The sequence below is a fragment of the Pygoscelis adeliae genome, unplaced genomic scaffold, assembly GCF_000699105.1.
Source record: "Pygoscelis adeliae isolate BGI_AS28 unplaced genomic scaffold, ASM69910v1 Scaffold120, whole genome shotgun sequence".
NCBI lineage: Eukaryota > Metazoa > Chordata > Aves > Sphenisciformes > Spheniscidae > Pygoscelis > Pygoscelis adeliae.
In genome coordinates, this window is record NW_008824032.1 from 4687569 (window position 1) to 4701640 (window position 14072).

The window sequence follows — 14072 nt, forward strand, 5'->3', positions numbered from 1 at the left end:
CCGGGGGGGGCCCGGAGCCAAGGCCCAGCCCGGCGGAAAGCCACGGCTGCCGCACACCCGCTCCTACGCCATCAGCCAGGCCACGCTGGAGCGGATTGGGGCTGTCCCCGTCATGGTGCCCGCCCAGAGCCGGGCTGGCTCCCTTGTGTAGGGCCATGCCAGCAGCCAAGAGCCGAGCAAGGGGCCTCTTGTACCCGGTGGGGCAAAGAGACCCTACTCCTTCCTGAAAGGCAGCGAGGCAGTGGGGGGACACACACACGCCTCTGCCCCCTGCCCTCCCCTTCCAAGGCCACTGCTGGCTGGTGGGACAGCCCTGGCCATGCCGCATCCCCCCCTGGCTGTCGGGGTTCCTCACGCCGGTGGACGCCGCAGATGTGCCAAGGCCGGGGGAGCAGGGAGGCTGGGATGCACTCCTGGCTGCTGGGCCCCAGCCGGGATGTGCGCCTGGCCCTGACCTCGGGGGGGACTTTTGCTTTTGTTTCCCATTGGTTTTGTTGAAGGTCGATTCCATCCATTTGGGTCTTTCAGGGAGGCTTGGGGAGATATATATATATTATTTTTTTTCCGTTGTGGTTGATGTTTTATTTCCAAGAGGACGACAGCCTGCATCGGGGCAGGGAGGGCCAAGCGGGGAGGGGTGCTGAGGCGGGGGATGCCTCAACATGGCAGCCCTCAGTGGCCCTGGCCCCGCTGCGGACAAGGGAGGGCAGTGCGCCGGGGCTGGGTGTGAGGAGGCACAGGCCAGACTGGAGGGATGAGACGGAGGCACAGCCACCAGCCTGGCCAGGGGGATGGCTGGGCGAGGGCGCGAACCAGGGAGCATTTGTCTTTATTTGTTGCAGTTCTTCCCCCACCCCCACACGCACACAGACACACACAGGTCCTCCTCAGACCAGGTATTTTTTTCTGCACTAGCTCGGGGTGCCACCAGAGGCCTGTTCATGGCTGTGGAGGACGCAGCCTCCAGGCACGGCAAGGGTGCGTCGCCACTGCTGCTGTAGGGCTCGTGTCTTTTTTTTTTTTTTGGGGGTTTCTGGGCAGAGAGGGAGCAGGGTGGTGTGGCAGAGTGGCAGGCAAGTGGCTTCAAACCCCACAGCTTTGGTATTTGCATGGTGGGTTTTCCTTATAGGGCTATCCAGGGCTGGCCGGCATGGCAGGGCACGTGTTGTGCTTGGGGCCCTCACACAGAGGCATCACAGTTTTCATTCTCGCTCTCCCACACGCACAGACTTCCCAGACGCTGAGGTTGGCAGGATTCATTTCCAAATCTCTTTCCTTAGAAAGAGTGAAAGCAGGGGCTTAATGGAGGGGGTAACCTTGTGGAAGCCCATATGCTATCTCTCTGCCTCCCCTACTTCTGGCAATGTCCTGGGGCCAGGTACTGGTGGCATCTGCTAGGGGCTCTGCCATCTCCTCGCAGCCAGGGAGGTGGTTATGGCTGGCACCTATCCTTTTTCTATTGCAACTAAATAGCCTTAATCAAAGCTAAGAGTCGAAACCGCTGAAGGAACCTGGTGGCATTTGGAGGACTGGACTGAGGGCTGGGACTTACCCTCCTAGAGAGCACTGGCTCAAAGGGGCCATGCTTGGATGGGTGTCTTGGCCCTCCTGCATAACACCAACCCTTGCACATGTAAAGGCAGTGGTCACCTCCAAAAGCACCAGAACCCTCCCAGGTCTGCTCTTGGAAGAGCAATGGGGGGAGTCACAGGTGACTTTCCGTAGCTCTCACATTGGAGAAAGGGTCTGTTTAAGCCAACAGACTCTTCCTCATCCCCACTTTCCTTGTCCCGGCACAGCTTTACTTTCTCTAGCAGTGCACAAACCTTGGGTGGGGCCTTTTGCCTGAGCGGTACCTTTCAAATACAAATACAGACTCTGAGGAAGAGGGGGGAGAGGTGAGGGCTGGGTTCCAACATGGACACACGGGCTTTTTGGGAGGTTGGGGGCTCCCAGGCAGCACTAGGTTTGAAGCTTGGCTGAGATTTTGTGCCTTCTTTGCTTAAAATAAAAAAGAAAAGAAAAAGGAGAAAAAAAATCCAACCTCCCTTCCTTCCCCCTCCTACAACAAGTCCATCCAGAATGGGTGAAAACCCCCACGGCGGTGCAGGCAGGCGGTTGCTCTGTGTGCGTGTACAACACGTTTCACCAGAGCAGTCCTCTTTCCTGCCTGTCTGCTCACTTTGCTGCTGGGTGGTAGGAGTGACGAGGGAAGAAGAGTGGCTTTAGAAACCCTAATGTGGGAGGGGGGAAACAAAGAAAAGCCCAGACATTCTCTCTGCTTTTATAACAACCCCTGTGCAACATTTACAGGAACACTGCCCTCAGCAGGTCCACTCCTCTACTGGGAAAGCTCTTCTGGTTCCTACCCTCCATGAGACTGTTTGCTCCTCTTTCTTTGTTCTTTCTAATTGTCTAAAATTCAATAAAACTTTATTCATATAAAAAAAGGACTTCTTACTGGCTGCTGCTGCTTTCCTCCCTCCCCTAATTCTGTAACTACAATGAATATGGCTGTTAATACTCATCCTTGATATGACTGGCAGTAAGCAGCGACTGTGCAACCAAGACCTGCATGTTATTAGGCCAGCCAGTTTGATAGTGAACCCTGGTACTATAGCCTTGTTTTTCTCATTCATAGTAGTCTGACACATTGCCCTTGAAGGTACGATTTCCCAGGCTTACAAGGTCTCTACTTCTCTAGACAAAGGTGAGTTACATTTTCTGTCGTTTGGCATGGGAGATCCTTTGCTGCTTTGAGTGATGTGGGAAAATGTTTTTTAAAATTGCCTAACTTTGCTCATGTGTTGGTTTTCCAATCTGAAACATGGCATGTTCAACCCATATCCCAAATCTAAGGCAGTCACCAGGAAGGTCCTCACTGACTTTCTTGGGCGTCTGAATAAGTTTGATGGGGGAAACTGTCAGGAAGTTAACAAAATGCTGATCCCCATAGACAGAGTATGGGAAATTTCAGTGTCTGAGCATTCACACTTCCAGGGCGTAAGGGGACTGGGAAGCACACACTTCTTAGTCCGTATCAACAGCTGCTAGCAGACGGTTATTATTAGTTAGGGCAACCTGATGTTTTGCCAAAGATCTTGCATTTTTCTGTCCGTGTTTCATTTTCCCTGTTTCTTCTCTAAAATCCCCCAGATATTCTGAGAATGATGATTAAAACCAGAAACCTACAGATCCAACAGCAGTGGTTATTCAGCCCTGCTGCACATGCATCGCGTTCTCATTCCATGGTATTTTTCAACACCTAGTTTAAAATACTCCTGTAAATGTGTTTTCAGCTATAGGCCTTACAGTAAATGAGATCACTGCATTGCCATTTTTGGAAAGTTGCCGTAGGAATCTTAGTGTTTGCATTTTTCATCTTTTGATTGTGCAACCTTGATGTGACATTAATAGCATCTTTGCATTTTATTCCCATGATAGCCCTGTGAGTATTCTGCTTTAGTATCCATTCTTTGCCACTGGCTTGCCCCTTATGTCATTCTTCTGCATGTCTCTGTCTATTGATCTAGAGTAGAATTTCCTAAGATACAGGATAGTTTACTAGGCTTGTGCAGCACCTAGTATGCTGGCATTTTAGTCTGTAAATTGTACCTAGTGAGGCATTGCTGCAATACAAATATCTAGCCAAAAATAATACCAGTTAGAGGTTTTGATAGTGCTCCAGAGTCACTATTTATCATTAAAAAGCAAACAAAGGTTCAAGCTATTATAGTTGTAAGTGGAAGTCACTACTGAAATGCTTGAGTTTGCTGACAGCCGTCAACCCCAGCTGTATAGTAGGGATTGTCCACCACAGTGGGTGCCACGGCTGTTACTTTAAATGTCAGTACCTATCGGTTATATCACCTTCCACCAAAGAATATCAGAAGGAAACTTGTTCTAGCACAAGGATTAACTGTACATTTGAGTGCTAACTCAAATAACCATGAGAGGATGCTTTACACTTTAGAAGTGGACATCTTTTTAGAGGTTGGTGTAGATGAGAGCTCAATTTAAAACATTTGGAAAATCTGGTCTGTAGACTGCCAGAAGTTTTTTTTAACTTACACAGCTTTTGGACTTGGATCTGCTGATTCATCTGAACTAAAAAAAATAAAATTACCCAGATGCATGCATTTCAACAAACTCTTGACAGAACACAGATGAGTTTCCAGCGGAAGTCAGTCTACCAGATGGTGTCCTGTCCAAGACTGCCTGGCTTCCTCATGAGGACCTGGGATGCTCAGGAGATCAATCCTCCTTATGTCATGGTTTAGGTCCTCATGAAGGGTACCTCAAATCGGGGTAGCCTCAGATGACATCCAGGACCGAGGTAACCGGGTGATCGATTTGGTACTGGGCAGAGGAAATCAAACTGAAATTTTTTTACACACACACACACACACACACACACACACACCCCCCCAAAGGAAAGATATTGGGGGAATTTTCATGATAAATTTCTTGTTTCATCAAACACATAGGTAAGTTTTTGCAGGTTACTGGATTTCTCCTGGAAGCAACATTTTGCATCCCAGCTTCATCTACTTTAGGCACGTAAACGCCTTTCTGTGTCTGCACTCTAATTGGGATCTTCTGAGCCACAGCGCTGCTGGTTTGTGAGCAAGTGGATGAGTCTGTGCATATGTGTGCCAACACCAAGTGCACCCAGAATGTTTCAGCAGATTCTGTCAAGAGGGTCTTGAACATTTCTAAGACAGGGCAGGGAAAACTGAGGAAGCAGACCCCTTTCACATGTTGACTTCAGCGCAAACCCAATAAGCCCTCCTATTAACTCATACGGCCTCTGTTAAAGGGAGGCCTGGAGCAGAGCTGTTGTGAGGTATCTTGATGACTGAGTTGCCCTTCTCCCTGTGCTTTTCCGAGTGCTGCTGGCCATCCTGCCTGCAGCTTGCTGTCCTGATGCCAGCTGAGCAGGGGTTCCCCCACCATGCCCTCGTTACAGCTCTGCTTTTGCAAGTAAGGCAAGACGTGCTGATGAGGATCGGGAATATGGGTGTTGAGAAAGGGAACTCAGTGTCGCTCAGCTATGTCTCTCCTCAGGTGGGGACAGACAAAGGGACAAAGGAATCCTTGAAAACAGGGAGAATGAAAAGCTATGGCTCATTTTTCAGCCTGCTTTCTTCAATGTCTGCCTCTGTGCGTTGCAAGTGCTGGGAGGATGTTGCTGAGAATTACCAGCTCTGTGATCTCCTAAGCAAGGGGGGGCACACGCAAGACATTTCCTGAGCCTGGCACTAGCCCAGAGCTCTTGTTGCCAGTTGGTGGAAAGCACAGAGAAAGGTTTCGTTAGGTCATCTACACTTTTCCTTTCCCTGTGGTCGAGGCTCCCTTGCTTTAGAGAGCACTGTTGATGTGTAGGAATGGGACAGTGTGCATGGCTAAGGATCAGACTCTTACTAAGCCTTCTAATGCCATTTTCTGCTGGTTGTTTGTTCCTGATTTCCTCCTTCCCCCCACTTCCTCTGTAACATGTTTGAATGAGAAAGTGGGTTGGCAGGAAATTGAATCTATCTGTGTAAAAAAAAACAACCCAAAAAACCAAACCCCCGAAATAAGTAGCAGCAAAGAAGAGAGGAGATTAAGACACAGCTTGCATGGCTAGCTGGCAAGTGATTCTTTAGCACTGGATGTAGTCTGGGTCATGTCCTGGATTTGGACTTACTAAATCATACTTGGGAAGGGATGATGACTTTCTTCCAGTTGATACACTCTAATGGGAAAACTGGTGTGGCGCATGCGCAGAGAGAAACGTTGCCTAAGGGGCCTGATACAGGAAAGCCCAGAGGCTCTGTTGTTTAGCTCACTTGTATTTAAACCCACTGTGTTTGGTACAGGGGCTGAGCTACACAGCCTGCCTTACGGATACTATCAATAACTGCAGAATTTCTCTCAGGTAGTTATTTTTCTTGAAGGGCTTTGGCAAGCTGAGTATAGCAATCACCAGGTCATTGTTGATGTGGACATCTGAGACGGGGAAAAGGTGTGTGATTTGGGTTGCAGCAGCAGTACTTTAAGGTGTGGCAGTTTCTAAGATTGCACAGTAGCCTAGAGATGCTTTTTTAGTGCTCTGCATCACTGATACAGCATTTCCACTCGTGATCCTCTCCTGCCTTCTTAGACTGAGGCTTGTGGCGAAGGCATGTATGCCCCTGTTTCCCACATGAAGGACCAAAGGCAGCAGAGGCTAGAATTAGCTCAGTAGAGAAGCCAGTGTGGCATTAGACTCCCAAAATTAAGATGCATCATTAGCGCTAGAAATAGTTACAGAAGTGTGCCGTGAACATCATTAGTGCTTCTTCCTTTTGGCTGTGGCTTGCTGCTGGGACAAATACGCACAAATCCAAAGACTACCTTTTTGTGACACAAACCACAGAAATGGGTGAACGAGTACACAGATCACCACCACCACCCCCCCCAGCTCTTTCCTGGGTGCACTTGCTCAGTGGCTGCAGAACACAGTCTGTTCCTGCTATCCTTGAACACAATCTCCATGTTCACAGTTTTCTTTGCTCAACTTCCTTGTGTGTGAATGCGTTCTCCACACACCCACCCATGCTCAGGGACACCAAAGAAGGTTGAAAGCAGGCATTGACTGTAAAGCCCCCATGCCTTTGCTCAGCCCAGCCACCTGGAGCACGCATCCCATTTGTTTTTCAGGCTAACCTGTTGCACATTTCTCAAATCACAACGGGTTTTGCTGCTTCTCCTGTCCTTCCACAAGTTGCACGCTAGCCTAGGGAAAGTTGGTTATTTCTGGAAAAGTAAATAGGGAAGTTCGGGGCTATTGTCCGAATAGCGGCTGAACACTAGGCTCTCTCCGGATTTGGGTCACGAAGCTCGCCTTTTTTGGTGGCTCTACGGTGACATCCTCTGGAGGGATGAAGAACTACATCGGCTCATGTTCACTTGTTCAGCTTGCCTGCACTAGGCTTCACCTCCTTACTAGCTCGTAGGTTGGTTTCTTTTCCTTGTGGTCCTGCAAAGAATAAAGTGCTCTGTGCCTTGAGTATAAACACCTCTTCCTTTTTTTTTCTTCCGTGATGTTACTTAGGATCTGCCCTCAGTACTGTGGTGTCTGCTCTGCTGTGGTGGGGAGGCTTGAGTGCTTTGTCTGTGTCCCAGAAGCAAATGGTTTTCACCGTGGCCTGCCTTTACCTTCCCAGCTCTTCCTCTTGTTATGAGGGTCTGTGATTCAAAGGCATGCTAGGGAACAGATGGGACACAAATAGTTACTCTAAAGAGCTGCTGCTTCCTTATTTAACTGTATCCAGCAGTGCAACTGACTTCTTATGGGCTCACAACTGACTTAAATTTGTCCTTCTGCCCTGCTGTTGAGGTTGAGAGGAGCTGCCTGGCTGAGTTTTCTAGCTCCTCCACACCGGAGCAATGCTTCAGAGCTTAGAAGAGCACCCAGCAGAAGAGCCACTGCAAACTAAGTCTTACGTGCCTGCCTGCCTGCCAGCCAGCTCTGGGGATCCAAGGCTTCAGTGACCTTGTGAAACCAGCGCCCATGTCCAGGCTCAGTAATGGGCCCAGATTAGTTGCAACATCAAGGACATCTAGAGTTTGGGTTCAGATATGAGAGCGAAGTACTTGCTCAGGCAAGTCTGGTGAGGGTTTGGTTCAAAAGGCAAGGTGATTATATGCAAACTTCCCAAGTTTGATTTTCTTTTCAGCTATGTGCAGATGGGAAATAGGAAACATGACCCTAACAGATTTTGGATGGGACCAAGATTCCAAAGCTTTTCACTTTACACAGAGCCATCTCCAGCCCCAGGCAGCGGGCTCCTGGGTTATTAGAAATCAGAGCTTGGTTCCAGATCTGTGTTTACCAAAAGCTGGTCTATGAAATGGTCCAAACCACAGTTCTAAGCCCAGCTACTTCACAAATACTGTTTGCCTTTGAAATGCAGCTTCTAATCAGGATTTCCATGTCATGCCCTCATTTCTATTCTTGTTGGTCAAGTCAAGAACATACAGCCAATGGGGCTTTTCTGGTAGCCTTTCAGCTGGGCTTTAATATAAACACTGTCCCCCCATCTTTCCCCAGCACACACCAGATACACAGTAGGTCTAACGTTTCTTTCAACTGACACGAAGTTCCTTGTCCACTGGCTGGGAGGGAGCTGCAGTGCCTGACGGCTGTGTCATATTTCTGAGCATGGAGTTCAAGGTCTGCATTGAAATTGATCAAATCAGTCTCTGCCAGTTTTAAATGATTTTCATTGGCCACAAAGGATTCTTGAGCTGTAGGTTTTTATTTTCTTTTACAACTGTTTTTGGAAGTTATCAGTGACTGTCTGTCTTGTAGATGTAATGGCCATGTATCTTTGCATCATATTTCAATTCTCATAAACTTAAGTCTCAGCATTAGACTTGTGTTATTCAGAGCTGTGGCAAATCCATTGCTTGTTAGAGTGAAGCACAGAGGGAACAGCCCTCACACAAATGCAACTGCTACACAAGGTAGTAGTGGGAGAGAGCAGGTACTAGGTGCTAGGTTGCTTAGAACATGGTCACGATGATTCTTCCCAATGTATTAATTTCTTTTAGGTCCTTTTCATTGTTCATTTAAAGCTTCTGGTGGTGTTTCTGCTGCTAAGCTATACTTAATAAACAGGAAGAGTATCCCTTTTCATACTAACAGATTACCTTTAACACTTGCTACTGTCAATGCTATTGAAGTCACTGGGAATGGCTCCACTCCCGCATTTGCCCCCCAGCCGTTATCAGCAATAGGATCAGGAACAAAATGAAATTGTGGTGTGACACAGAGAAGTAAAGAGAAACCTCTGTTACCTTGTCTCCACCTGAGAGTAGCATGCAATGAAATGGAGCTGTTAAACTGATTGAGTTAACTTGGGGCAAAGCCTGTTCTGTGTGTGTGTGTGTGTGCGCGCACGCGTGTGTGCATTTGGGGCTGAGAGCCGTGTAGTTCAATTTAAGTGAAATGAATAAAGGCAGTATTAAGTTAACTTGCAGCAAGGGTATTCACCCACAGTAGCACCCCAGTGTACTGAACACTGGTTTGCAGGCCAGCTGGAAATGAACACTGGTTTGCAGGCCAGCTGGTATTGAAGCCATAAAATATCTTCATATAGTGAAGCCAAGTTATATTCACCAGCCAGTCACATCTCAGCCACTAGGGAGTTAAAGTCAAACTCCTTTTTGAGCTTAAATATAAATGTTCTTTAAATAATTCTTTACTTTGTAGGTATGTGATTTATATCCTTTAAGGGAAGGAAACTACTCAAGGGGATAGAAAAAAAGTACATTAAATGAAGACAAATACATTGGGCACTTGTGATCCAGCAAATGTGCTGCTCGGGTACTAGTCACACCTGGGTTTCGCTCTCAGTTTGTCATTGACTTGCTGCATGACCTGAGGTAAGTAGGGATGCAGACACCCATCCTAGGAGGCCACAGCTGGACGCTTGGAGTGCATGTCAGAGACAGACCTGTTGGTTAATCTGAACATAGGAGCCTGAGGGTGAAAATGTTGCCTTTAGTCTCTCTGAAACTTTTGTTCCCCACCTGGAAAATTGATATAATCATAAAGAACAAAGCTTGAGAATGACTTAAAAAAAAATCATCACCTAATCTACACGCACATGCATGTGTGCCCGTGCGCACACAACCCCCACAGGGTCCAACCTAAGAGGTTCAACTATATTTATTCCCTTGCTGAAAGACAGTTAACTCGCTCTTAAAGATCTCTGCTCAGAGAGCCCGCAGTCTTACTAGGCACAGGGATAAAAGGGAATGCTTCCAATATTGGTTCTGACTGACTGCCTTATAAGAGTTTTATTTTTTAAGGATAATCTACATATTTCTTCATATGCACATTGCCAGCCCTGGGTGTTAACTTTGCCAGATGCTGCAGAGAGGGTATGCTAGGAATATACAGATCTCTGTACTTCTCATTAATTTACTTGTAACCAGAGACTAGATTTTCCCTAGTGCCAACCTGTGCTTTCAAGACTGCCTAGTTCCTTCACTCCTCTCTGTCAGGGTTGCAGCTCTTCAAAGCAGGTGACCAGCCACGCTCAAACTAGCTCTTAAGAGATGCAAGAAGGGATTTAATTCCATTCCAGTCACCTTTGGCAAACCTGGTAGCTTTGTCCAGTGGACGGGAAAGCCATGGGGGGCTGGTTTTATCTAGCATCAAGCAAACTCAGTCCCAGGGGTGTTCCCTAAGCACAGGAGAACTGTGTATTACCTCCACAGGCAGAGCTGTGGTTAGCGTACACCTGGCCAGCAGTCTTATCACTCCCAGCTAACCCCAGAGCCCTCCTCAGACCTGGATGGAAAGACAAACCTTTTTTGCTAACTGGAGAAAAAGAGGCAGCTATGGTTTTCATGTTTCTGGTGCTTCTTGTAGGAAATGGAGGGCTTTGGCTGCCGTGTTGTGTGGCCTTGAAATATGGACCATCCACTGGGTTTGGGAAGCAGCAGGTGGGTTTTAAGACTTGCCCTGCTGACTGGAGGAGCGTTGCTGCTCTATGGAGTGGTGCAAAAGCCAGTCTTCTCGGCGAACTGGTTTCAGGACCTTGTCAATGCTGCACTGTGTGGTGGTTCAGCTTTCTTTCAGGATACCAGGTAGAAGCATCAGCTCTGTTGCCTGGGCTGCTCCTGACAGGACGGCTGCAGCACTAACAGCTTTGCAGCATGTCTGTTACTTGCGATCAGGGAGTGTGCTCAGAGGTGAGCTGGTGAAAACAGCTGTTTGTTGAGAAGTTGTTGAGAGCCTTCACAGTGAATGCAGTTCCTTTGCACAGTGGCAGCCACAGCACAGACAGGGGCAGCTGCATATTCCTCTGTGCTGTCCCTCCTCATATGCCTCATCCCCAAGGCAGCTGTCTTTTCAAGCCAAGTCCCAAAGGCACAGTGTCCTACTCCCTAAGCCTCGTGCTTTCAGACCTAGGCCTCTCTGGCTTTTTCCATCTCTTCCCTTCTTCCATCCATATATCCTCTCCAAACTATTTCCTCCCTTGGTGCTTGCCTCAGAGAGGACTTTTCTCTTGTCCCCTGCCTCTGCTTTGCCTCTCCTACTGCTGACAAGTCTGTTCCCTCCCTGTGGACTCTGCCATTCCTTCTCTTCCAGTCCCCCCCCCTTTCTTTTCCCTGTCCTCTACCCTCTTCAGTCCTGTCCCCCCCAGTCCATGAGGCTGAAGCCTTTCATCCAGTTTCCTTTTCCTCACTCTCTGGCTTTCAACTCTGTGGGCTTTCTCTCACCCTTCCTTCCTCATCCATCTTCTGCCTCCTCCCAATTACCTCCACCTCTCCCGATTTTCCCAGTTTTGTGGTGAGGCTTAGTTAGCCCCAGTGTGAGTCTCTGAGAGAAGTCAGGAGGCTGTCTGGTAGGTTGTAAAGATGGTGAGTCCAATGATTTCACCAGCACCCAATGACTTTGTTCTACCATCTCTTAAGAGAACAACTTAGTCTTGTCCACCCCTCTGTAAATCAGTGGTGATGGCAGCACACCTCATAGTGAAAATGGTGCCCGTGTAACAGGCAGCTGCTTATCTCTTGGCATTTAGCCTGCGTCCAAGGTGCAGGGGTTCTGTATCAATGCTGATAACAACCCCTGGTGTCCCAGATGATGAGAGAATCTACGTCCAAATTTTCCCACGCCTCCTCTAGAGAGATGTAAATGGAGATACAAACAGCCTTCATGTCACCTGTCATTCATCAAGGATAGTATATAAAAGGAGTAATGAAAACAGCCAGCCCTGTTCCTGACCTCCCCTGCCAGCAGGCTTAGCAAGGAGGTCAAGCGGGCCATGGAGACTAGTTGCCCTTGTGAGCTGGTACAGAGTGCTGTTGCTAGACAAAGAGTGTGAGCTGAGCTGGCGGGAGCCAGTGTTTGGACGAAGCTAGCTGTGACACTATGTGGACAGACTATACTGCATGGATACCTTGTGGACAGAGGGCTTTGGTCTCCAGGGCTGCCAAGGCAGCAGCTTCAACTATCAACACGTACCCTTATTGCAAAGTATCAAAACCAGAGCTTGATATTCAGCTGCCAGATGGAGCCTGCAGTTTGGGGGGAAAAAAAAAAAAAGAAAAAAGAAAAACTTTGGCTGGAAAATAAATCTCAGTGACAGGGAATAAATAGAGAGCACCGAGTCGTCATTTTTAATAGACTTTTTTTCCTCCGGACCATGACTGCACTTAAAACCTTCGAAAATGACGATTTCTTTCAGGGTCACCTCTGCACGCCCCCGGTTCCCCTGGCCTGACTGCTGTGACACTCGGCCACCAGCGCCGGGGCTGGAGCCCCGCCGCAGCCCCGCAGCACGGAGCGCCAGCCCGCTTTGAGCCGCCGGAGCCGGGGCGGCATGCGGGCAGCTTGCTAGGAGGGACCGTCGGGGGGCAGCAGCATCAAGCGCTTCGGAAGCTGCGCTCCAAGAAACCTTCCAGCATGCTCCTGACAGTCTTTTGCACCTAATCTTCAGGACCCGGCTTCTTTCCAAATCCCAGTCGCATCCGGCTGCGTGGCGGTGACACTTTAACATGCAGCATATGCATCTCATTTCCCTATTCACTGGGCTATTTGTAAACCTAATTTAAGCTAAATCTCTCCCTACTCTTATTGTTTTACATAGCTCCAAAGGAGAGGGTGGGAGGGGAAAAACAAAATCGAGTAAGAGAGTTGCCAGCAATGCACTTTTTTTCCCTCCCCTTCTCGTACAATAGCTTTGTAATCATTCAGTTGCTGCGTAGGAAGGACCTGGCACCCTTCATTCGTATAACCTTGGGTGCAACTTTCACGTCTTCCATGGCCATTGTCAGAGAGGAAAAATCCTCTGTGTTTCCTGGGAAGGGCTGAAGGAGACTGAGTGGCAGATGTGCTTTTAGCTGGGGTCCATCACCCTCCCGCTTTCGTAGGGAGAAAGGCCTGCCTGGGTGAGGGGCTGTTCTGAGCCACTACAAGGCTGAGGTGGCAGCAGGCAATACACAGAGGGAGGCACTGTGATTTTGATGAGTGCACAATTTCTTCCAAGTTATTATAAAATGACATGTGTTTTGTTTGCAGATTAGTTTGGTTTGGTTTTTTTGACAAGACTCACAGCTATGACCCCCCCCCTCAAGGTGTCCCGGCAAGTAAAAAGCATGAAATTTGATTAAATTTTACAGTTAGAAAGGTAAATTATTTCACCTCCATAAATTCCTACTAAAGTAGTTTTAACCAACTACAGGATTTTCCCTCTTATTCTTCCCTGCTGTGATGCAGCTTTGCTGTTCACTGTTTAACAGCTGCTGCTGCAAACCAAAAGGGGGTTTCATCTCCATCCTAGGTGAAGTACTGCTTATTTTTTTTATTTGTTGGGTTTTTTTGTTTGTTTGTTTCTTATCATGATAAAAGTGGTAGGAAATTTTAAAGATAGAAAAGGTCATGGCAGTTGTTCCAAGGAGTTTGGAGTCTGCTCTCCTGAAGGATGCAAGTAGACTGACAGTAAGATGAATGAGCGGGCCCATTTCATGTGTGCCTTTGTAGGTTCCTGTTCAGTAATGTATGTGTGTTTGGAGGAGCAGTGGAATGCTGGATTTGCTCAGAGGCGTTTGAGAGAAGACCTTGGAAAACCAAATCTCATGGAGGGAGAGATTTGAAGAATGGCAAAAACAGCTTCACAGAAAGGATCAGGGATGCAACTTTGGTCATGGGACCCTTTTGGAAGAGGTGAGAGAGTGACTACTCAAGAGGCTTCAGCAAAGGTGCTACTAGAAAGCTGAGTGAAGAAACAGGTGCAGAGAAGTGTGTGGAAGGTGAGTTGTCAAGATGAGAGCAAAACGCTTCAAATGGACTGCAAAGGGGAAAGAACTGGTGAAGAAAGGCTTGGAGGTGTTTTGGGAAAAAGATGTTGGAGAGGGTAATGGCAGAAGCCTTGAATAGACTGAGGCTTAATGTGTTTCATGGTCAAAGCTGAAGGTAATACAGGTCTAGAGAAGGTTTTGTTATCTTATATACACTCTGAAGGCTCTGTAATGGGGCTTTTCTTGTACAAAGAATACAAATACCTTTCAAATGGCATCTTGGAGAC

The 14072-nt window shown here is 47.9% G+C and overlaps 1 protein-coding gene across 1 annotated transcript in view; it reads left to right on the forward strand.

Moving 5' to 3' along the window:
- IGSF11 (immunoglobulin superfamily, member 11) overlaps positions 1-12478 on the forward strand; it is a 29515-nt gene extending 17037 nt beyond the window's left edge. Inside the window, exon 9 of the mRNA XM_009330445.1 lies at positions 12234-12478. Coding sequence (XP_009328720.1) covers positions 12234-12478 — 245 coding nt within the window. The remainder of the gene's footprint in view (positions 1-12233) is intronic.
- Positions 12479-14072: the final 1594 nt, after the last annotated feature.